The sequence below is a fragment of the Bos mutus genome, chromosome 13 (genome assembly GCF_027580195.1).
Source record: "Bos mutus isolate GX-2022 chromosome 13, NWIPB_WYAK_1.1, whole genome shotgun sequence".
Classification (NCBI taxonomy): Eukaryota; Metazoa; Chordata; class Mammalia; order Artiodactyla; family Bovidae; genus Bos; species Bos mutus.
The window spans coordinates 58594357-58618143 of NC_091629.1; the positions used below are offsets into that span (position 1 = coordinate 58594357).

At 44.9% G+C, this 23787-nt stretch overlaps 1 protein-coding gene across 1 annotated transcript in view; it reads right to left on the bottom strand.

Annotated features, from left to right (window-relative positions):
* The window catches only part of PCSK2 (proprotein convertase subtilisin/kexin type 2), a 240628-nt gene that overhangs the window by 83666 nt on the left and 133175 nt on the right, over window positions 1-23787 (bottom strand). The window contains exons 4-5 of the mRNA XM_070381797.1: window positions 22755-22863; window positions 17807-17844 (exon numbers count right to left, since the gene is read on the bottom strand). Coding sequence (XP_070237898.1) covers window positions 17807-17844; window positions 22755-22863 — 147 coding nt within the window. The remainder of the gene's footprint in view (window positions 1-17806; window positions 17845-22754; window positions 22864-23787) is intronic.

Genomic DNA, 23787 nt, shown 5'->3' on the forward strand with positions numbered 1-23787 from the left:
CATCAGTCAAGCCTTCAGATGACACAGCCCTGACTGCAGCCTCATGAGAGACCATGAAACAGAGCCATCCAGCCAAGTTGTCCCAGGATCCTTGACCCACAGATACTGCATGTCCAAGTTTGGGGAGTAATTTTTTAAGCAGCGAATACAATATAGGTGACTAACATACCAAATATTATAGACTAAATATTACATCATGAGAACTGGACCATAAAGAAAGCAGAGCACTGAAGAACTGATGATTTTGAACTGTGGTGCTGCTGGAGAAGACGCTTGAGGGTCTCTTGGACAGCAAGGAGATTAACCGAGTCAATCTTAAAGGAAATCATCCCTGAATACACATTGGAAGGTCTGATGCTGAAGCTCCAATACTCTGGTCACCTAATGCAAACAGCAGACTTATTGGAAAAGACGCTGATGCTGGGAAAGATTGAAGGCAGGAGGAGAAGGGGGTGACAGAGGATGAGATGGTTGGATGGCATCACCGATAAAATGGACATGAACTTGGGCAAACTGTGGGAGATGGTGAGGGACAGGGAGGTCTTCTCTGCTGCAGTCCATGGAGTCACGAAGAGTCAGACACTACTTGGTGACTGAATGACAAAATAATACATTAGGTGACAATATACCACAGATCTTGTCATAGTATAGCACTCAATAAATAGTTGTTGAATGAATAAATGAAAACCCGTTACTATCTCTCTTCTACATTTGAGGGATGTATTGAGGTGGCCAAAAGTTTGTTCTGGTTTTCCCATTACATCTCATGGAAAAACCACAACAAGCTTTTGGCCAACCCAATACAACTCAGAGAGGCTGATTAACTTGCTTCAAATCTTGGTAACTAAAAGCTAGAGGTAGGATTGGAGCTGGTCCCCCTGTTTGCATGACCTCCTCAGCATCACTTCTTTTGTACTCTTTTATTTTGCCTGAACAGAGAAATCTTCACATCGAGCTGACCACAGCAGTTTTTTCCCCATAAATTTATTTATTTATTTGTGGCTGTGCTGGGTCTTTGTTATGCAGCCTTTCCCTGGCGGTGACGACCAGGGGCTGCTCTCCAGTTGTGGTGCGTGGTTTTCTCATTGTCGTGGCTTCTCTTGCTGCAGAGCTCAGGCTCTAGAGCCAGCGGGCTTCAGTAGTTGCGACATGCGGCCTCAACGGTTGTGACGCACGGGCTTACTTGCTCCACGGCATGTGGGCTCTTCCCAGACCAGGGATTGAACCTGTGTTTCCTGCACCGGCAGAAGGATTCTTTACCACTGAGTCAACCAGCAAAGACCCCAAAGGAGTTTTTATTCAGAAGCTTTTACTGACCACATTGTGGACAGGATTACAGGCTGTTGAATGCAAAGTTCTTTAAAATGGGCACACCCACCACAGAGGATGTGCAAAAAGATCCTCTGTGGGGAGAAATATTATAATTTCCCAGTTTTAACCTGATTTTAAGTTATGTATTTGTCTTCAGTTATGGCAAAAAAAAAAAAAAAAAAAAAGGCATTGCCTAAATGAATCATCTTAACACTTGCATAATACACAGTTTAGCAGTGTTAGGTATGTTTACATTGCTGGGCAACCAATCTCCAGAATGTTTCATCTTCCAAAATAGTCTGCTGCTGCTGCTGCTGCTAAGTCGCTTCAGTCGTGTCTGACTCTGTGCAACCCCATAGACAGCAACCCACCAGGCTCTGCTGTCCCTGGGATTCTCCAGGCAAGAACACTGGAGTGGGCTGCCATTTCCTTCTCCAGTGCATGAAAGTGAAAAGTGAAAGTGAAGTCGCTCAGTCGTGTCCGACTCTAGTGACCTCATGGACTGGAGCCTACCAGCCTCCTCTGTCCATGGATTTTCCAGGCGAGAGTACTGGAGTGGGGTGCCATTGCCTTCTCCCCAAAATAGTCTAACTATTGAGCAATAACTTCCTATCCCCGGTTCCCTCAGCTGCTGGTTGACATTCCATCCTATGTACAGACCACTTTGTGTCCATTCATTCTTATTCTTTTCTTGATGAACACTTGTGTCACTTCCACCTTTTGGCTCTCATCACCAGTGCTGTTATGAACACGAGTGTTATTTATTGTTATTTTATCTTTTAAAATTTTCTTCCTTGAATATGTTTTATAATGTACATGCATGTGCTAAGTCACTTCAGTCATGTCCAGCTCTGTGCAACACCATGGACTGTAGCCCGCCAGGCTCCTCTGTCCATGGGATTCTCCAGGCAAGAACACTGGAGTACGTTGCCATGCCCTCCTCCAGGGGATCTTTACAACCCAGGGATCGAACTCACGTCTGTTATGTCTCCTGAATTGGCAGGTGGGGTCTTTACCATTAGCACCACCATACATAATTAGGAAAAGAAGTACATCGAGGCTGTATATTGTCACCCTGCTTATTTAACTTATACACAGAGTACATCATGATAAACACTGGGCTGAATGAAGCACAAGCTGGAATCAAGATTGCCGGGAGATATATCAATAACCTCAGATATGCAGATGACACCACCCTTATGGCAGAAACTAAAGAGCCTCTTGATGAAAGTGAAAGAGGAAAGTGAAAAATTTGGCTTAAAATTCAACATTCAGAAAACTAATATCATGGCATCTGGTCCCATCACTTCATGGCAAATAGATGGGGAAACAGTGGCTGACTTTATTTTTTGGGGCTCCAAAATCACAGAAGATGGTGACTGCAGCCATGAAATTAAAAGACGCTTACTCCTTGGAAGGAAAGTTATGACCAACCTAGACAGCATATTAAAAAGCAGAGACATTACTTTGCCAACAAAGGTTGGTCTAGTCAAGGCTATGGTTTTTCCAGTGGTCATGTATGGAAGTGAGAGTTGGACTATAAAGAAAGCTGAGCATCAAAGAATTGATGGTTTTGGACTGTGGTGTTGGAGAAGACTCTTGAGAGTCCCTTGGATTGCAAGGAGATCCAACCAGTCCATTCTAAAGGAGATAAGTCTTGAGTGTTCATTGGAAGGACTGATGTTGAGGCTGAAACTCCAATACTTTGGCCATCTGATGCAAAGAGCTGACTCATTTGAAAAGACCCTGATGCTGGGAAAGATTGAAGGTAGGAGGAGAAGGGGATGACAGAGGATGAGATGGTTGGATGGCATCTCCAACTCAATAGACATAAGTTTGAGTAAACTCTGGGAGTTGGTGATGGACAGGGGGCCTGTTGTGCTGCATTCCATGGGGTCGCAAAGAGTTGAACACAACTGAGCAACTGAACTGAACTGAACACAGTTAACTATTACAGTAGCACATACACTGTGTGAATAAATAACGATATATTTGGAGAGCCTACTTAAAAGTTTTACAGATGGGGATGCATGATTGGAAAGTTTGGAGACGTGGTTTGTGTGAGCAAATGCTGCTGGAGATCCCATTCATGACTCTTGCTTTTAGCTTTTCAATGCATATTGACTCAACCTTCCTCTGTCACATTTTCATCTCTGTATCTCCAGAGTCCAATCTACCCATGACTGTGGCAGCCCCGAAGCGGAGACTACTCTCCCCTCAATCCTGGCAGCAACCTGCAATCAATGACTGATGGGAGCTGGTGTATTAACACCCCAACTCTTCCCTCCTCAAGTTCTAACCCACAGCTCAGCATTTCCCAGCACACCTGAGCTCCCCAGTGGTAACTAACTTGATACACACCCTGTCTGGACTCCTCCCACCCCTGCTTCCTTGGACCTTGATAAACAAGCCTCAGGCTGGATTTCCAGAGGAAGCCGAACTAAGACAGTAAATGAGTGCAAAACTCTCTGAAATCACTCAGGCACCGTGGTGAATGCAGAGAGCTTTATGCGTGGGAAAGGAGCATAACTTTGACTTTATGTCTGTCATTCTCAAAAGCAAGTTAAGGAGATTCAAACTACTTGACAATTTCATTTCCTTAGAAAACCGATTCAGCTTCTGTTTCTTAATCAGTGATTTTATTGGAAAGGGGGAGAGCGTTATAAGATTTTAGAGTTACAACAGGCAAGAGTCCAACTTTCTCAGCTTACAAATGAGACGGCTATGCTTCCAACACAAGTAGCATTTTTTCAGATTCCCCATGGCTAGGAAGTGAAACAGCCATGATTGGTCCTTCATTGCAACTCACTGGACTCTTGTTTTTTTTTTTTTTTAAAAAAAAAAAAACTGTTGATACACAGCTGGTTCCGTCAGGGGGTTTTGGCAGACTTTTTCTAAAGAGTCAAATAGTAAAAATTGCAGGCTTTTCAGGTCGGATGGTCTCTGTCCCAACTCCCCCACATGGCCATTGTACCATGAAAGCAGTCCTCAACAATCAATCAACAGATGGGTATGTCTGATAAAAGTTTATTTGCCAAAAGAGGTGGGTGATCTATGGATGGTAATTTGCCAACCTCTAGATGCGATGGTAGAGGAGACAAAGGTCCTTTTTGTTTTAATGTTTAAGAGAAAGATTTTAATTCTTTAAATGTAGCTCTTTAGTATTCCTGGAATAATTTATTCTTAAATATCACAAAAGTGGGAATTCCCAGGTGGTCCAGTATTTAGGACTCTGTGCTTCCACCACAGGAGACATGAGTTCCATTCCTGGTTGGGGAGCTAGGATTCTACATGTTGCGTGGTGCAGCCAGAACAAAATAAAATAAATGAGTATCACGTAAGTGTGCTTTCTTTGGATCCAAGAATAGCTAAGATGTATCCTTGCCATGTGTCTCCCGCGCCTCCTTTCTGTTGTATTAACCCCACAAATTAGCCCTGCCGGGCGCTGCTCGCAGCATATACAGCAAACAGACGAGTCTGCTCCGCTTCGGAATATCGAAATAAGTGTATTTTTTTTTGCAGTGTCAATATTAATTAGTCATAATTTAGTGTTCAAAATTATTTTCTATATTAATTTCAACACAATAGAATGAGCCTCATTTGGAACGATAAGATTCATTTGCATTTAAATTGATATTTTAAGCATTCCCTGTGAGGAACAAATAGCATCTGTGATTATAATTATGAGCTCTGTTTCTGGGGCAGGTTTGTTTTCCTTTGGAAGGCTTTGTATATAAGGTGCCTGGAGTTTAATATTAATAATGAGAACATGTGACACCACATGTTTCTTAAGAGAGTCCTGTGCGTGCTGCTGCTGCTGCTGCTAAGTCGCTTCAGTGGTGTCCGACTCTGTGGGACCTCATAGACGGCAGCCCACCAGGCTCTCTGGTCCCTGGGATTCTCCAGGCAAGAACACTGGAGTGGGTTGCCATTTCCTTCTCCAATGCACGAAAGTGAAAAGTGAATGTGAAAAGTGAAAGTGAAGTCACTCAGTCGTGTCCGACTCTTAGCGGTCGGACTAAGAGTGGACACGCCGCCTACCAGGACTACCACCTACCATGGACTGCAGCCCACCAGGCCCCTCCATCCATGGGATTTTCCAGGCAACAGTCCTGGAGTGGGCTGCCATTTCCTTCTCCGAGCCCTGTGTGTAGCATTCCTATATTTCAGAATTCCCTTCTCCTGGTGGAATGGTGGATAAGCAAAGTTATTATCTAAGAACACGTCCACAGACAGCTTTGTTTTCCAAATTTCAAAACCTTTAAGATACTTAACAGAGTAGAAAAAAGCTAGGTTGATTTTTTTTTTTAGCTTGAAAATGCATGCTTGCTGAAGTCGATTGGCTATGTTCATTGCTTAAGACAAACGAATGAGTTAAACATCAAGACAATCATGGCTGTCACTTTTTCTAGTTCCTCTTTTAAGAAACATAGGTCGGCCTGGATAGAGGGGTCTCCTGTGGCTTGGATCGCGGCTATGAAGAAATACAGCAGTTCTCCCCAGAAGCCAGCAAGTACTAACGCATGTTCATTTGCTGTGTAGAGCACCCTCCTGGTGGTGCTGGCTAGAAGCTTCCTGTCATCGTGTTTATGAAGGTGCACATAAATAATTTCTATTATAAGCAGGACGGAAAGAACCTAACAAAGCTGTGGAGAGGGGTTTTGTGAGGGGAAAGCACGGCCAGAAGAAATTAGGGATGAAGGCTAAAGAAAAGGAAAAGGAAAGCATTTCTTCTTTAGCCTGTCATCCAACACATACTGGCCATGGTCATGGTGCCCTGTTGAGGACGAAGAGATGAATGAGACAGAGAAGGTCCCCATACTCCTAGAGCTGACATTCCAGTGGAAGGCACAATAAACAATCACTGCTTCCCCAGTAGCTCAGCTGGTAAAGAATCCGCCTGCAGTGCAGGAGACCCTGGTTCAATTTCTGGGTTGGGAAGAGCCCCTGGAGAAGGGAAAGGCTACCCGCTCCAGTATTCTGTCCTGGAGAATTCCATGGACTGTATAGTCCATGGGGTTACAAAGAGTCGGACAAGACTGAGAGACTTTCACTACAAATGGCTTTAAGAACTAGGAAGAGACTAAACCAGAGGTTGAAACAGACTCAGGGTATGAGCCTTGTAAGTCTCGAATCAGGGCAAATCCTGCAGTTGTAGAGTTTGATATATAGCAAGGGAGGAGGAGACAGGTTGAAAGGGTGGCTGGAGCTGGGAAGGAGGGGTGTGACTCTGGGTGCAGGAAGAGCCTCCAGATGGTTTAACTGGGGCAGTGACATGGCCTCTTGTCATTTTTGTCCTCTACAATAACTGGCGATTTGAGGGAGAGGGCACTGTAGAGGGAAAAGTGGTGGCAGGAAGCTGGGGCTTCTATGAGGTCCAGGAGGCAGGCAATGCTGACCTGGTCCAGGATGCCTGTGGTGGAGGCAGAGAAGCAGGTGTGCTGCAGAGCGTGGCTAGGACCAGATGACAGGAGCCGGGAGGAGAGAAGAGGCAAGGACCACTCTCGTGTTCAGGGCTTTCATCACTGGGTCCATGGTGGTGCTGAGTGGTGGGAGCCTGGAGGGGAGCTAAGTTGAACAAAGTTCAAAAAGTCGTGTGACAGATGGTAAACTTCACATCTCACTCCTTGCCGACTATATGAGCTAGGGCAGATGACTAACCTCTCTGACCTTCAGTTTCCTATCTTTGAGAGGTGGGTAAAAAGTGTCTGAAAAAAGGGAAAGTGTTGGCTGCTCAGTGGTGTCTGACTTTTTGCGACCCCATGGACTGTAGCCCACCAGGCTCCTCTGTCCATGGAATTCTCCAGTCAATAATACTGGAGTGGATTGCTATTACCTTCTTGAGGGGATCTTCCTGACCCAGGGATTGAACCTTGGACTTTCACATTGCACGAAGATTCTTTTACCGTCTATTCTATTATTTTAACATGCAGATTAAATGTGATAATACATGCAAAACACAAAGCCAGGCACACAGCACCTTCTAACAAATGCTGGGTGGAGAATCTCTGCAGTTCAGAAGAAGCTGCTCAATACCAAAGGATGGACATGTCAGGACTGAGGCAGCGAGAAAAGAGAGATCTTACCCTCTCTTGCCAACAACCAACTCTCCATATAAGGATGTGTGAGCCAAGATCAAACAAACACGTGTCAGGCAAACATGAAGACCACTACACTAAGGAAACCACGTGGAAATAAGTAACAGTGAAAACTCCCAAACCAAACCATCCTGTAGGACAGGATAATTGCAATAGCTTGCAGGTGACTAGTTTTTGAAGTGTTAATGAACTTGAGCTATGGTCTTATTCACAGGAATATATATATATATATTTATTTGTAAGGTGCCTGGGAAGAATCCCAACATGGTACTGACTGTACCCAGTGACTCAGTGCCTGCCTGGTCACCATGCCAGCACCCACAGAGCACTGGCTCCTTCCTGCTAAGTCTTCTGGAACATTCTCTACAAGTACAAGAGAGAACATGTGTGTGTGTGTTTGTGGGGGATGGTGGAGATAGGCCCAGGTTCAGCACCAGACGGGTATCCATGCCTGCAGCAGCTCTGAGGAGTTCAGTGTATACTTTTGGATAGATGGGCAAAGACTCACTGTTCTTATCAGTAATGTGGACAATCACTATAATCCTTTGATTCTGAAGCAGGGAAGCTGGTCACCCCTGATTTACAGAGGGGGAAACGGAGGACCGCAAAGATCGAAGGAGGCATTATTTGCTCAGAGTGATTCAGTGGGATCCCTAGAGCTGGGGCTCCTTGAATAGCTGAGATTTACACTAAACCTCTTACTTAAAAAAACTGGCAACGTTTGAGCTATAAAACATAAGCCTCCTATTTCCATAGCTTAATGAAAATATCTCCCACACACTGTAATACATCCTATTCTTCCGCCCAGCAGAGCTCTCAGTGTGGAGGGGCTGTGTGCCCGATGTTCAAGGTACAGACCTCCCTGCCGTCCTGGGGACGGGTGGTGAGCAGCACGACTCCAAGCCAAGCCCGGCGTCTTGAACGTGGCTTCAGGTTTTAAATATCGGTTAGTAATTACCGGTTCTTTCTTTGTGAAAAATAATTTCCCATAGATTGGGAGCCAGCAGGGTTACCATGGTTGAGAAGCTAATCTTATTGCTACGTCAGAGATTCCCTCTGCCTTGGCCATGCAGGATGGAAAATGCTGTTTTGCCTGAAGCTCCAGACTGTTCAAATGTAAGGAGGTCAGGATTCCAACACAGACTCTGGGATGAAGACTTGTGGGCAAGTGATTTATTGAAGATGTGCTCCCAGGGTAAACCAGTGATGGAGGGTGGGAGTGGGGAAGCAGCCTGAACAGGCGAGGAAGGCAAACCTGGGTGTGATTTCTGGCGCGTCCAGCAGGGGGCCCCAGAGGGTTGGTTACAGCCCAGCATTTTCCCAAAGGCCTTAATGCTCCTGTAGGCAGCTGAGGTGTGCCAAGACCGGATGGACATTCCCGGACTCACCAGCTCTCCACGTATGAGGGGTAGGGCAGGTTCCAGGAGCCCCGGGGCAATCCTCCAAGAAGAGCAACAGATACCGGAAGCTGAGGCAAGACCAGATGGCTGCCAGGGTCGGGGCATGCAGAAATCAGGTTCAAAGGGTGGGAGAGGCAGACTCTGCTCCCGAGGGCCCCCTTGGGTGGCTGAAGGCAGGGGTGGCAGTGGCAGAGGGTGGGGCAGGAGGACTTGGCAGAGAAGGACTTGGCCGGGAGGGGCCGAGGGCCTTGAAGCTCCGGCAGAGGGACTCAGAGGGGCTTCCCCAAGTGGAGCCAGATTTGGCCGGATGTGCGCCTTGGTCATGTGGTGTGAATTGTGGGGTTCACAGGATTGGGACCCGAGTCCAGGACTAGCTCTTCTTTAACCTGGTGTGTGGCCTCTGGCCATTCACCTTCATCCTGGGCCTCAGTTTCCTCCTGTAGTAAGTGAGGGACTTACACAAACACCTCTCAAAGCCTAATAATATTATTAGCATCTATCCATCCAACCATCCATCTATCCACCACCCATCGATTCAGTCATTCATTAACAGAAGAGTTTCTATTAATGATCTCCTTGGGGAATGAAGCCTTTGGTTGAGTCTCTCATGAACAAAAGAATAAGAATATATTATCTTGTTCTTAAAGTCACTTACATTTAGTTGAAGAGGCTGTCACAGGCCTTTAGGAAATTTGGGGATAAGAAAATTATTTTAACAGGTTACTTATAGTCTAGGCTTCTTGGTAGAAACAGAACTCCAGATGAAAAATCAATTAGAAGCAAATGACCCTTTGTTCAATATTGTGTAGATAAAGCTTCTAGATGAGTTCCCATGTTATATCAATGCAGGAAAACATTCTTTAAATGCATTCAAGCCTCTTCCTGCCTCTAGCTTTCAGGGCCCACTTGCTTGTTCTCCTTTCTGCTTCCCCACTGTGGGTGGTGTTTTTCCTTCCAGGTCAGCACTGCACGTGTCATAATGTCATGATATCATGTCACATCTACAGGTGTGCCTCTCACATTGAATTTTGAGCTCCCCAAGGGCTGGGACCAGATTTTTCATACAACCATTCAGGCACCTTGCACAGTATCTTCAACACAGTAGAAATTCAATACAATTCTCTTAATCTTTGACTCAGTTCAATGGAAAGAAACCAGTCAACTGAGCAATACAGAAAGATTAACCAGATTTTTTTTCCTCTTGGCTTTTGCCTGGAGTTGGAAATCTAGGTCCGAGTAAGTAACTTCATTTCCATTAATCAAGATTCTATTTTCTCCCATTTCTATGTCAAAGTCTGTTCCTAAAAATGGACAGATTCCTCTAGTACATGGGTTGAGTCAGATCCTATTCATTTGACTGATGGTCTGTCCAAAGGACTGAAAAGAAAGGTTCTTACCCCCCAGTATTCAGTCTGGCCTCTTGGTGATCAAGTGCGCATGGTGATCTGGCCAGCATTAATGAGTACATCAAAAGAAACCCAGCTCCTTCTTCCAACAAGGTTGTTTCAACTCAATTGCATATGCAATATTAATGTGCTTTATTTAAATATTAATCAGCCTAAAAGCCTGAAGCGATGCATGCAATCAATACTTCATAGCATCTGAGTCATTCAGGACTGAGGCCTGGTCACTTCCGGCCGCCACCCTTTCATCATGGCGGCTTCCCAGCAAGCACAGGGCCCGAGCTCAAAGCTACCTGCTGCAGGCTGCGTTCTGACAGCCCTTCAGGGCGCTCCAAAGGCCCCTCTTCAAAGCCAGTCACAGTCAGGAGCCCATCAAAAGAGTGGAAAAGTACAGGTCCTAGGGGGTGGCCTCTTTTCTTTTCCAAGAACTTCCGTTGGTGAAATTACAACCCTGGAGCATAAATAATGTTCCAAATTTTGAACTGAAACAAAGAGCATAATTTGTCTTCTCCCATCTGAGAACTTACTTTCATTCCTACCAACCTCCGGAGTTCTAAGCATTACAGAAAAGAAGGAGCTCTTGGTTATCTGTAGGTGGATTATCCATGCTGAGAATCACATTCTCTCCAGGTCTTCAGCCGCAGGGGAGGGTTGGGGGTGGTGGGGAAACCTCAGTTAACCTCTGTGGTCCTCTGTGCCCCTCACGAGTGACACAGGTGGTGCAGCACGGGGTGGGGGTGGATGACAGCTGCATACCAGCATTTCCCATCACCACTAACAGAGGCCTAAGACGTGACTGAGGTCCTGATTTCATTTGCAAAAGGATTGATTAATTAATACGCAATTGTGATTGATTAATATGCAATGAAATTTGACACAGATTTATTAAATGCCTGCTCAGTGCTGTGCTAAACGTTAAGAAGGACACAAAATTGAAGAGGTACTCACTTCCCTACAAAGAGCTTGTGATCTCGTTGCAATAGGGTCATACATTTGTTGGAAATAGCATTGTTGAATAAATAAATGGATGAATGAATGAGGAAAGTGTCAAAACAAATGATGAGGTGAACCATCAGAATCTGGTTGTTGTTTAGTCATCATGTCTCTTTGCCACCCCGTGGACTGCAGCACATCAGGCTTCCCTGTCCTTCACCATCTCCCAGAGCTTGCTCAAACTCATGTCCATTGAGTCGATGATGCCATCCAACCATCTCATCCTCTGTCATCCCCTTCTCCTCCTGCCTTCAATCTTTCCCAGCATCAAGGTTTTTTCCAATGAGTCAACTCTTTGCATCAGGTGGCGAAAGTATTGGAGTTTCAGCTTCAGCATCAGTCCTTCCAATGAATATTCAGGGTTGATTTCCTTTGAGATTGACTGGTTGGATCTCCTTGCAGTCCCAGGGACTCTCAAGAGTTTCCTCCAACACTACAGTTCAAAAGCATCAGTTCTTCAGCACTCAAAATCTGGGAATATTGTCAAAGAAATACATGTGATGAGGCTTTTTTATTCCTAGAGATTTTATTTCTGTAGGTCTGGGATGGGGCCAGACAAATCTGTTTTCTCTTAGGCTGGGATGGCCTCAGTGACTGTGAGAGGACCTGGAAGAGAGTCTAGCATGGGAAACTGTAGAGCTGCTGCATAAAATGACCCTAATATGTCAGTGGGACCTCTTCCTTCCATCTTGGCTTCAAGCAAAGGGTCCTCTCTCCCTGTTTCTTCTGTTGCCTTGGATGTTCTTTTTCAAATCCATTTTTGAGATTGACTTGGGTAACCTTCACCTTTCAGTCTCTGCTTTCCTAGCCTCACAGTCTTACACGGAGTCTGGAGGTACCCTGTTTTCTCTTTTGATAACACTAAGCTCATGTCCCTGTTTCTCCATCGGGACAGGCTGCCTGTGTCATCTCAACTTTCTTCAGAAAGAAATGGATGTTTATTGAGCATCTGTTATCTTTCAGGGGCTTCCCAGATGGCTCAGTGGTAAAGAATCCACCTGCAATGCAGGATACTCGAGTTTGATCCCGAGGTTGGGAAGTTCCCCTGGAGAAGGAAATGGCAATCCACTCCAGTATTCTTACTTGGGAACTCCCACGGACAAAGGAGCCTGGAGGGCTACAGTCCATGTGGTTGCAAAGAGTTGGACACGACTGAGTGACTGAGCATACACATTATCTATCAGGAGATACACACACAGTCTTTCACGATACCTCACAGCACACCTGATAGGAAATTAAAGTTCACAGAGGTTTACTTGGTGAGTCTAAGGTTGCACGTCTGTGAGCCGGGAAGCCGGGAGTCACACTCAGGGTTCACTCAGTTTCCACACTGGCCCTGGGGGTGTGCTGGCCGCTCCGCCAGTGTCAGCCCCATGCCCTGCCTGGCCCTGTTCTGTATGGGTGGCGGGCAATCTGGGGAGAACTGGCTGACACCCACTGGGGTCTCCTCCCTGGTAAACTACTTGCCTTCAAGTCTTTGTTTCAGTCTGCCTCTGAGAAAACCCCCACCACAGACGGAGGCCCTCTCTGGATTTTACAGAGCCGCCAGCCTTTGCTTCACCCCATCAGCTTCGGCAGAGCGGGCTTGGGAACAAAGCGGGAGATGCTCGGCTTCACCTGTCCCACACCCTGAAAGCTGCGATCTCGGTCACACCTGCCTGTCCTTGAACAAAATTCTCCCTCTATTCTGCAGGCCTGGGAGGACCCCAGGCTTGGACCTGCACCGTGAACACGTGATCATTGCTGCAGGGGACCACCCAGCACAAAGACAGTGACCCCCGCTGCCTGCCCACCCCTCACCTGCCAGTCATGCCCCGGGCCTATGTCATTACGGACCACAGGCTCCTCTGAAGAACCTGTGTCTGGTTTCTCTTCCTCGGGGTTCACCCACAGTGGGTCCAATGTATGGCCATCTGATTGAGTTGGAGCCCATATCCAGACTGTTTCTCCAGAGAGGCTGGGTAAAGGAACACTGATTTCAGCTTGGTCTGAAATAGGGACTTGGCCAAGACTCCTTTCGTGTTGTTACTATTGAGATGAAGAGAGAGAATTTATTTATTTGGAATAGTGAGCATTTACCAGGGAGAGTGGATCCTCAGGTTAAATTCAATCACAGAACAACAGAGCAACAGTGAAAGTAGCTGCTGTCATTTCTTGCTCCTAAGACTCAACAGATTCAGGGTGGAGTTGTTGAATTAAATTAACACTAGTGACTTACATTTGTATATTCATTTGCAGTTTTCAGAGGATTCAAATTCTCAGTTTAAATGGAAAGAATGCTGGACGACCAGCCTACCTTGAGTCTTGTCTTTTAATATGCAGAATAGACAAGCTTTGATAATAATTCTGCTCTGGGAAATGTTTTTCTTGGCTTGATTATGAAGAAGTTTTTGTCCTTTTGTCTAAGAGCCTCTGATACGGGCTTTTACTTCTCACTGAGCACGTTTCTGTTTATTTTAACCTTTAATAAGTTGCCAAGTCACCGTCCCTCAGACAGATGTTGCCAGGACCCAGCCTGTCGTTTCCACACCCTTGATGGGCTCCAGCTGCCTGTTCCCACTTCTGTTTGTGGAGGGCTCTTCTTGAGATGTTGGGGAGGGCAGAGGTGCTGGGGTCTTAATGTCCCCTGGGAGAAGCCCTCAGCAGTGACTGATGGGAGCTGCAGTATAAACACCCCAGCTTCCAGGTGTCCCATCCCATGTGGGAGAACTCTGGTGCCCAGCATGTGCTCACAGATGCCCCAGTGGGATTAAGTTCCGGCTGGTTTGCCATGGTGACTTGCTTGAAATGCACCTCCTGCCGCTGCCTTCCCTCTCCCATCTCATTCCGTCTGCCTCTCATCTTGCTTCCTAAGGTCACCTCCCAAATAAAACACTTGCCCTCAAACCCTTGTCTCAGGTCTGCTTTGGCCGGAACCCAAACGTCGACTTTTCCAAAGTTAGTACATTTCTCTAGAAGAGCACTGGCTAGCTCTTGAATCCAAGCCATTAAGTCACCTAACAAGGTGTGAAGCTGCCTGTTAATCCTTTCCTCAAACAATTTTTGAGTTTATCACCATCCACTGACTTCACTGCCCTCTTGGGCAGGTCTACTCCACTTGCCATCCTCATTCTGTTAATTGTAGTGTAAAATTTTTAATTAAAAATAAAGAAGATAAATCTGGCAGCTTTAAAGTTGCTTTAAAGTAGCTTTAAAGTTGTCACTCTCAACTCTACCCAGGGTGAAGGAGACGCATGACTGGTGAAAACTAGCTGGTTCAAGTTTTCCGCTGAGGAGTTAAGGATGGGCTATTTGGGTGTTCAGTTTTCTCACTTCTACCAAAGACAGAGGACATTTTCAAAGGCATAGTATAGTTAGACATACTCACTTCATAAAGTTAAAAGCGTTTTGGTGAGTGCTGAAGACATGGACCCTTCCTCTGGTTGGAAGTTGTTGAATCATGCGGTTCTGTCCAGAGCTCACAGTTTCCATTTGGGTCTTAGATGTCATCTAGTTTAAGTCATTTCTTCAACAACCCTGCCAAATGGCCATCAATGCTCTTCATGAACATTCTCAGGTAAGGAGAGCTCATTACTTCCTGGGAGAGCTAATGCTTTTTATTTATTCCTTAATCATTAGTTTTTGCTTTAACTGAACTAAAATCCTCCTGCAGTGGTCACTCATTGGTGGGAATTTCCATGGGAGAAACTACTGAACAGGTTGAATGCCTCATCCATTCTAGAGAACTGGAAATATTTGAAAACGTATTTAATGTGCTTCTTAAGTTGTGTGTGTGTGTATGTGTTTTCCCAATTCTTTTCACTCTCCTTAGCCTGTTGTGGTTTGGAGACCCTCAACCACCCTTGTCACCATCTGTTACTACCTCTCTAAGAATGAGATGCCCATTGGAGGCAACCTAGTTGTCCAATTATTGGGGATGGCAGGGTTTAAGTAAATTATCACATGAGGCAATACTGTATAGCTTCTATAATCAGGTTTTGAAGATTATTTGATAATATAAAAATATCATGACATAACACATGGAAGGGGGGATACTGTATATGCAACAAGAGCCCAGTTTTATTAGAAATATACACATAGAAATGAAGTCCAAAATATGTCAAAATGTTAAGAATGGTGATATAGCTAGTTCTGAATCTGTTTTATGTTTTTCCGCATGTTCTATAGAGGACATTTTTTTTTTTAATTTATAAACATTTGTTTTGGAAAGAAACAAAGGAAAGAAAAGGAAAAAAGAAAATGGCACTCAAAGAACTCATAGACTTTTCAGATGTGTTCTGATATTGCAGATTTGAGGGGAGCTGACACCCTTCAATGTGTATCTTTCACTTTCCTGATTCAGATGAGGGTTTTTGGCAGGTGAATGACACTGTCCACTGGCATTATACCTACCATTCACCAGAGCCCCGGAAGAATTTTTTTCCCACTTGAATTACTGTCTCTTTTTAATCTGGTGACTGGTGTTGAATTACTATCTCTTTTTTGTCTGCTGACTGGTGTTGGGAACAGCTGTCACAGAAACACCTGGGCTGGGCAGGGGTGGCCAGGTCAATCTCCAGTAAGGGCAGTAAGTGGCCTTAGAAAGAGAGAGGCATGTGCTGCCCACTGTCCAGCCTGACTGGCAGCCACCCCACAGTGATGCTCTACAGGTTGCAAGAGGAATTCATTCAGGGAGGAAACTAGAAGTGCCTCAGTTGCAAGGGCAGCCCTGAGGCTGAACCTCCGCCTGCAACTGGTTTCCCTACCATTTCTCTGCAAGGAAGGGCTTCCAAGATCAGAACCTGGGAGAAAACGAGGCACATGCATCTCCCCACCTCTTCTTGGCAAACTCTCCATGGTTCTGCATTTCTGGGGGAGGCAGGGCTTTGGAGTAATCCAGGTGGCAAAAGTGGTAAGGAATCTGCCTGTCAATGCTGGAGATGCAAGAGATGTCTCCATCCCTGGGTGGGGAAGATCCCCTGGAGGAAGAAATGGCAACCCACTCCAGTATTCTTGCCTGGAAAAGTCCATGGACTGAGGAGTCTGGCGGACTACAGTCCATGGAGTCGAGAAGAGCTGGACATGTGAATGCACACACGGGGCTTTCAAGGAGACAGACAGGGCCCTGCGTAGGGCGGTCCCTCTAAGGAAGCAGAGGAACAGCCAGGCAGTGGCTCCATGTGCCAGCAGGGAGGCCTGAGAGGACGAGCACCTGCTGTCCTTAGACTCTGCAGATGGCTGGGAGTCTGAATCTATTGAAACAGCTCCTAGACTGTTCTTTCCTTTTTTTGGTCTATTTTTTAAAGTCTTTACTGAATTTGTTACATTATTGTTTCTGTTTTACCTTTCGGTTTTTTGACCCCAAGGCACGTGGGGTCTTAGCTCTCTGACCAGGGAATCGAACCTACACCCCTCGTGTTGGAAGGTGAAGTCTTTGCAACTGGACCACCAGGGAAGTCCAAGTTCTTTATTGCCTGATCTAGCAGAGTGGATTCTCATTCATCCAGTGAGATTTGGATTGATGCCTGTTGTTTCTCTCTGGAGGCACATTGGCTGGACAACGCCAATGATTAATTTAACTTTTTTTTTTTTCCATTAAAAAAGATGCTCAGCCCAATGTACACTCTTCTAGGTTTATAAGACCCATGAGATCAATAGAAACCCAGCATGTCTGTGTTCTGCTTCCTAATTTCCTGTCCACCACACGCATGTAAAATCTCCCTTCTTGTTTTGCAGTGTGGACACTCACACGTTCCAGGAAGAACGTGGATCCCCAAATACTTCTTGTTAATCATCTTTCCTCTATTTAAATCTATATTCTCTAAATATATGAGTCTTTTCAGCAAACAAAATACTAAAAAAAAAGTACCTAGATCTGGAAGTTGTAGGAGAAATATAGCTTAGTAATAGTTTGGGTTATTTTGAGTGACTACACTGATGCTTTAATGGTATACTCCCTGGGGTTATAGTAAACTGATCACTTAAGTTTAAAGGGTTTGCAGATCTTATCAGGAATCAGTAGGTGACTTGCTGGATCAAAAGTCAGAGCCCAGACATTTACTGTGATTCCCTGTTAGTATTTCTCCTCTGTCAAGGGAAGCAATATGCCATATTTGAATTTGTGGGGAAAGTCATCAGGACAAAGATAATCTTAAGAAGGTGGCATGCTTGCTCTCATAAAGCTGTGGGTTTTGTGCAAGTTGCTGCCCTTTGGGCTTTTTGCCATAGGTTTTGTCCAGCAAGAACCCAAATGGCTCATTTCCACCCTCCAGTCAATGTCCTCAGCTGGAGCTGATTTTAAACTTTGCCAAGGCTCTGTCCCTGCTCCCTTTACCTTTTCTTTCTTGACACTTTGTCCTTTCAGACCTCAGTTCCTTCTTTTTCTCTCCGAAGTCACTCACCTTTGCCTGGTCCAGGCCCCACGCCTCGTCTGTCTTTGACACGAGCTGCAGCTTCCATAAGATGGGCCATCTGGTATGTGTGCATGTGCAGGGTACCTGTGTGCCCTGGGTGTGGCCTATGTGCAGGCAGATGTGTGTGTGTGCGTGTGTCCTCCCACCACCAGGGGCACCAGAGCATTCAGGACACGCGCGATTCCCCACACAGGGCAGCTTACACTTACGTAGTTCGAGGCCAGGTCCGGGTGGAGGTAGTCAATTCCTGTGAAAAGACAAGAGCACAGGAACAGAGGGTTAATACCTGCCACGCGTCCTCAGGAGACCTGCTCAAGAAGTCACCTTCTGTGTGGGCATCAGAAGATGGGGAGGGGGTGAGCACTGGGCCCCCGCCTCAGGTACCCCTGGGGGAGGGCACTGCCCACCCCCACACCCCAGATGCAGAGCCAGTGGCCACCAGATGTGTCAGAGGAGTGAAGCCAGTTACAGCTCAGGGCCCTAGCATAACACTTCTGACACATATGTCAGCTTAGTGGCCCCAAGATGGACGTCTCATCAGAGAAGTGATCTAAGAGAGATTTGTGGAAGTGCTGACATTTCTAAAGCATCAGCTGGCATTTCTTCTGAAGTGAAGCCTGCCCTGGGGAGGAAAAGCGATGATTATTTAACAGGGCTCAGACAGCAGTGGATTAGGAGAGCATTGCCAGGCACGGAAATAACAAGAGAAACATGGCTTGGCGAGAAAAGCCATTAGGCAAAGGGCAAGTGGCTTCCTGGAGGTGTCCCAGGTGGGAACTGGTTCTTGTTTTTGCAGAAAGCTTTCCAGGGGGCCTGAGACCATGAATCTTCTGGTGGGAGTCCTGTGCTTTCTCCCGCATGCGGCCTATCTTGTCCAGGGTCATTGCAACAGTAGGATTATGGTCCCTGATGCTGCTGGGATCCATCAACATGTAGATCTCAGAAAGCACTGAGGAACTTCAAAGGGCAAACTGCAAAGCTCTCATCCAGGTCTGTAGTATCTAATCACTGAAAAGCAGCAACAACATCAGAGCATCCAGCCCTCTCAGAAATTGGCTGGGTTCCTGCGCTACCTAGTATGGTTATGAGTGTAGTCTTTGGAGTCAAAGACCAGAGTTTTAATCCCAACCATGCTGCTGACTGGCTGAGTGACTTCAGGCAAGGTACTTGGCTTCTCTGTGCTTGCATTCTTCTCAACCTGGTAGGGGTGAAAACAGTGTGGTCTTATTCCAGAGGCGTCAGTAACTCTATTGGGTTGCAATATTTGCAAGCCAGAGGCATCATTAAGTCTTGATCATGATTAAGTGTCAATCATCTTTGCTGCATGCATAACAAGGCCGGGCCACATTGTAGCTTTGTCCTGCAAAAAAGAACTTGCATCCAAATATTGTATTTTTAAAAGGAAGTTTTCCTTTTTTTTTCTGGTTGCACAAGTAATTCCTGGACTGGGAGTCACTGATCTACTGATGTTTTCACATCAGAAGCAACTGCTGATGTTACTCTGCTTTCTACAGTTTGGGAGATGATAGCCAGGCCCTTCTCTTTCACCTCCTTTACCCTGCTCCCCAAAACTGCAGGAAGATGGGGGAGGAAGATAAAAAGGCTAATATTTTTAAAGTTTAAGACCCTTGTTCTCAACCCTGATTCAGAGATGTCAGTGTAGGCTGTGGGATGGAGCTGGGGATAAGCACAGGCTTCCAGATCCAGTTCTATCCGGGCTCAGGCACCAAAATGTTTGTGTGACTCTGGCCGCATAGATTCTCTGAGTCTCAGCTTCCTCATCTTTGAAACGGAAGTACTGTTCTCCTCGAAAAGCAGTTTTCGAGGTCGGAGCCAGTTCACTGAAAGTGTTTAGCTTGCAGTAAACATGTAACCAATTATATTCCTTGCATCCTCATCAGTACTTTCATTGACCACATTACTAGAGTTTTGTGGATGGTGCAGAAAGAAGAAATAATTCAAAAAGTCTACAGGCTTTATTTTCTTGAGCTCCAAAATCACTGCAGACAGTGACTGCAGCCATGAAATGAAAAGATGCTTTCTCCTTGGGAGAAAAGCTATGACAAACCTAGACAGCATATTAAAAAGCAGAGACATCACTTTGCTGACAAAGGTCCATCTAGTCAAAGCTATGGTTTTTGCAGTAGTCATGAATGGATGTGAGAGTTGGACTATAATGCCAAAGAATTGATACTTTTGAACTGTGGTGTTAGAGGAGACTCTTGAGAGTCCCTTGGATGGCAAGGAGATCAAATCAGTCAATCCTAAAGGAAATCAGTCCTGAATATTTATTGAAAGGACTGACGCTGAAGCTGCAGTTCCAATATTTTGGCCACCTGAGGCAAAGAGCTGACTCATTAGAAAGGACCTTGATGCTGGGAAAGACTGAGGGCAGGAAGAGAAACGGGTGACAGAGGATGAGTTGGTTGGATGGCATCACCGACTCCATGGACATGAATGTAAGCAAACTCTGGGAGATAGTGAAGGACAGGGAAGCCTGGTGTGCTGCAGTCCATGGGATCACAAAAGTCCAACATGACTGAGCGACTGAACAACAGCAGCAACTTGGTTTTAGAGTGTTGTGTTGAAATTAAATTGTCCTATATGTTTGTTGAAATTGGTAACATTTTGTGCACTCATTGTTAGGCAAAACATGTTACAAACAGATAAGTTTAAAAGAAAAGATACACACACATGCAGAGAATAAGTTTTTTTTTCCCTAACAGTTAATTTTTAAAATATGGCTTCCTGTTCTGATGATTCAAGTTACTTAGGAGAGGAATTTTCTAAGATGTGATAGTCTCATCTCTGTGATGGGAAAAGCCCAGAGATAATTTGAAGACCGAAGGAAATCAGAATTAAAACAAGATAAATTTAGCCTAATTAAAATAAAGTATCTTTAATTAGGTTAAGTGGAAGACTGAATGTTAAGTTAGAACAGACACAGACTTTGGTCTGAGGAAGATTATTGACAGATGGATTAAGGATGACAGACATGATCCAGAAAAATAATAATGAACTAAGCATGAAAACGATAACCTGGTAATTAAATAGTATTTCAATGTTTTGGTATATTTGATTATCTTTTGAGGCGGAAGACACTGAATACATCTTCTTAATCAGCTTATTTATTTTTCAATTCTTGTATTATTAATGGATTCATTCTTGTTTTCATTCACAGGTTTATGTTCAGCAATGAATGCCAGGTGCTACGCAGGTCTTGGAAAAACAGACCATTTAGACACAGAACCTGAGCTGAACAGCCACCTAAGGCTTGCAGTCTACAGGGGGCGCTGACTCATCACCAGACCATCATGATGCAATATGGTGCACAAATGACAAATACTTGGTTATACTTTAGTTCATAAATCACTGGTATCCTGTCATTAGTTTGAAAGTCTTCTCTACAACAGTCCAAATCCTCAGGAATTGCTGGCAGTTCTGGAGCCCTCAGGGAATCAACAAGGGGCTGCATGTACATATCCTTAGTTACAATGTTAACAGTTCAGTTGAGACTTTGGAGGTTTTGTAAGAGCAAAACCACTTGCCTGTGACCCCTTTTAAGGGTGCTGCTCTGATCCCCCAGATGCTTGGTGATGAAATGGTGATTCCAGTATAATCTAGGCAGGTTCCCCCCAAACCTACATGCATCTTTCTCCTAGGTGAGCTGGCCTCAACCGTGGTGCTTTCTGAGCCAAAGCATCAGGAAGGAAAAACAGGTAAGCTGCCCACAATGGCATGAGTGTGTGCGTACACATATACACATACACTCACTCTTGTGAGAGCTCCTTTTTTTCCCTGTGAAAGCCCTTGGCCACTGGAGAAAGCTTTTGCCTCCACTTCAAAACATCTCACACCTCAGAAAGCACTGGGCATTGTTTTCATGTCGATATTTAATTGAGCCCACACAAAGACACGCTGATTTTAAGCACGCTGTCTGTCCTTGTTTCCCATCAATCCTGCTTCAAAGGCTTGCTTTAGAGAACATCATATTCTTTGAGGATCTTGAGAAGAGAAAGGCTCCATTGCTTCATTTCCGTACAGACTTTATATGTAATTGGACCAGTACTGCCCAGCGGAGCTTTTATGGAGGATCCAGACGGCTGATGAGAGGTGAAAGTGCATCCCCAATGAGAAGCCTGCAGGGTAGAGGTACTCCAGAATCTCGGCAGAGCCAATGGCACATGTTAGAAAAACAGCAGTTCATCAAACCCTTTGGCTTTCATATTATGATATATAAAAAATAAAGCTCCGCTAAATCTTTGTCGGGCAGGCATGTGGGATAGAATTAACATTACAGGGGGGCAAGAATAGTAAACTGATCAGTTTGCTTTACCAGGGCTCATTCTGAAAGCAGCAATAAAATCAAAATGCTTTTGGGGATCTAGAGCCACACTGCCTACTGGAACTTTCTGTGATGATAGAAATGAAGTGGAATTGAATTGCCACTAGCCCCATGTGGTTATTGAGACCTTGAAATTAAGTGAATGTGATTGAGGAATTGAATTTTTAATTGTATTTAAAACTGTATTTAAAACTCTAATTAAAACTTAAATGTAAATAGCCACATATGGCTAGTGGCTACTACATTGAATAGTGTGGATCTAGAGACATAGGTGGTAAATATAAACAGTTTAGAAGCTGTTTCAAGGTGAGATATAAGCAGTGTTTGTTGCTGCTGTTGTTGAGTCGCTAAATCCTGTCTGGCTCTTTTGTGACCTGCATGGACTGTAGCCTGCCAGGCTCCTCTATCTGTGGGATTTCCCAGGCAAGAATGCTGGAGTGGGTTGCCATTTCCTTCCCCAGGAGATCTTCCCAACCCAGGGATCGAACCCACGTCTCTTGCATTGGCAGGTGGATTCTTTACCACTGAGCCACCAGGGGAAGTCCAGTGGCCCCAGTGAGAAATTATAATTCAGTGGTTGTCAACTTTCATTTGTTCATTAAAAAAATTTAAACTTATTAATTCAGTACATATTGGTGAAGGGCTTGAGGATCACTGATGTGAGGAGGCTGAGGATGTCGGCACAGTATACATGACCATGCCCAGCCTCTGGCCCTCCTACCTCTGACTCCCAAACGATGGATCTTTTCCGTTCCAAAGACATGCAAAAGACACACTTGGTTCCAGATGAATGAAGCTTTTGGAATACTCACCATCGTCCATAATTCCAATGGTAACACCTTTCCCTGTGTATCCCAGCTCCCAGGCTTCTGCCACATTCAAGTCGAGACCGGGAGTACCATCAGCTTGCCCGGTATTGATCTGGTTCAGGAATGCCAAAGCAGAGGCTCTTATTAGTTTGGTGTAGATGGTAAAGTACCAGATGGTAAGTATTTGCTTGACACACTCTGCAGCCACCTGATATTTCAGGGCCAGATCAGAGGTCACGTCTTCCATGAAACAGGACTTAGGGGTGTTCCCTCCATCTACCTCTTCTAGTCTGCTCCTTCTGTTTTTTGATACACAGAACACCGGTATTTTCTGTCTCATGGAAATATTCAAATGCAATTTCTGTCTCCCTACCTCATTACTGGATCATCATCTTTAAACTCCTGAGGACCAACATTGCAAGAAACCCTCCCCAGTTTAGAATTAAGTGCTCACAACTCTTGTAGCTCTGTATTTATTCCTCACTTTCAGAATTTAGTTCGTATTGTTTTGCTTTATTCTGATTGAATAATTTCCTCACTAAATAATAATATCCTTTGCAAGAGGGAGCATGCTCTATTTACCTTTTAAGTTCAATATCCCCACACCAAGTCTCGCTTAAAATTATTTGTTGAACTGAAATAAAGAGAGCTGCCTCACCTTTAGTGCAAGTTCTAATATAAGAAATAAAAAAAGCCTTCCCCCTTAAAAAAATCAAAAAAGAAAGAAAAGGAAAAAAGAAAAATTCCATACAAATATGTTCACTACCCTCTTCTTATGCATTTTTGTCCTGCGGAGATTCTCTCAAAGATAAATCATTAAAAAAAAAATAGGGAAGTTAGAGCTGGTGTTGACTGATGCCCACAGTGACAAGTAGCTGGTATGATGCTGCTGAAACATGTAAATATCATTCAGTTCAGTTCAGTTCAGTTCAGTCGCTCAGTCGTGTCTGACTCTTTGCGACCCTATGAATCGCAGCACGCCAGGCCTCCCTGTCCATCACCAACTCCCGGAGTTCACTCAAACTCATGTCCATTG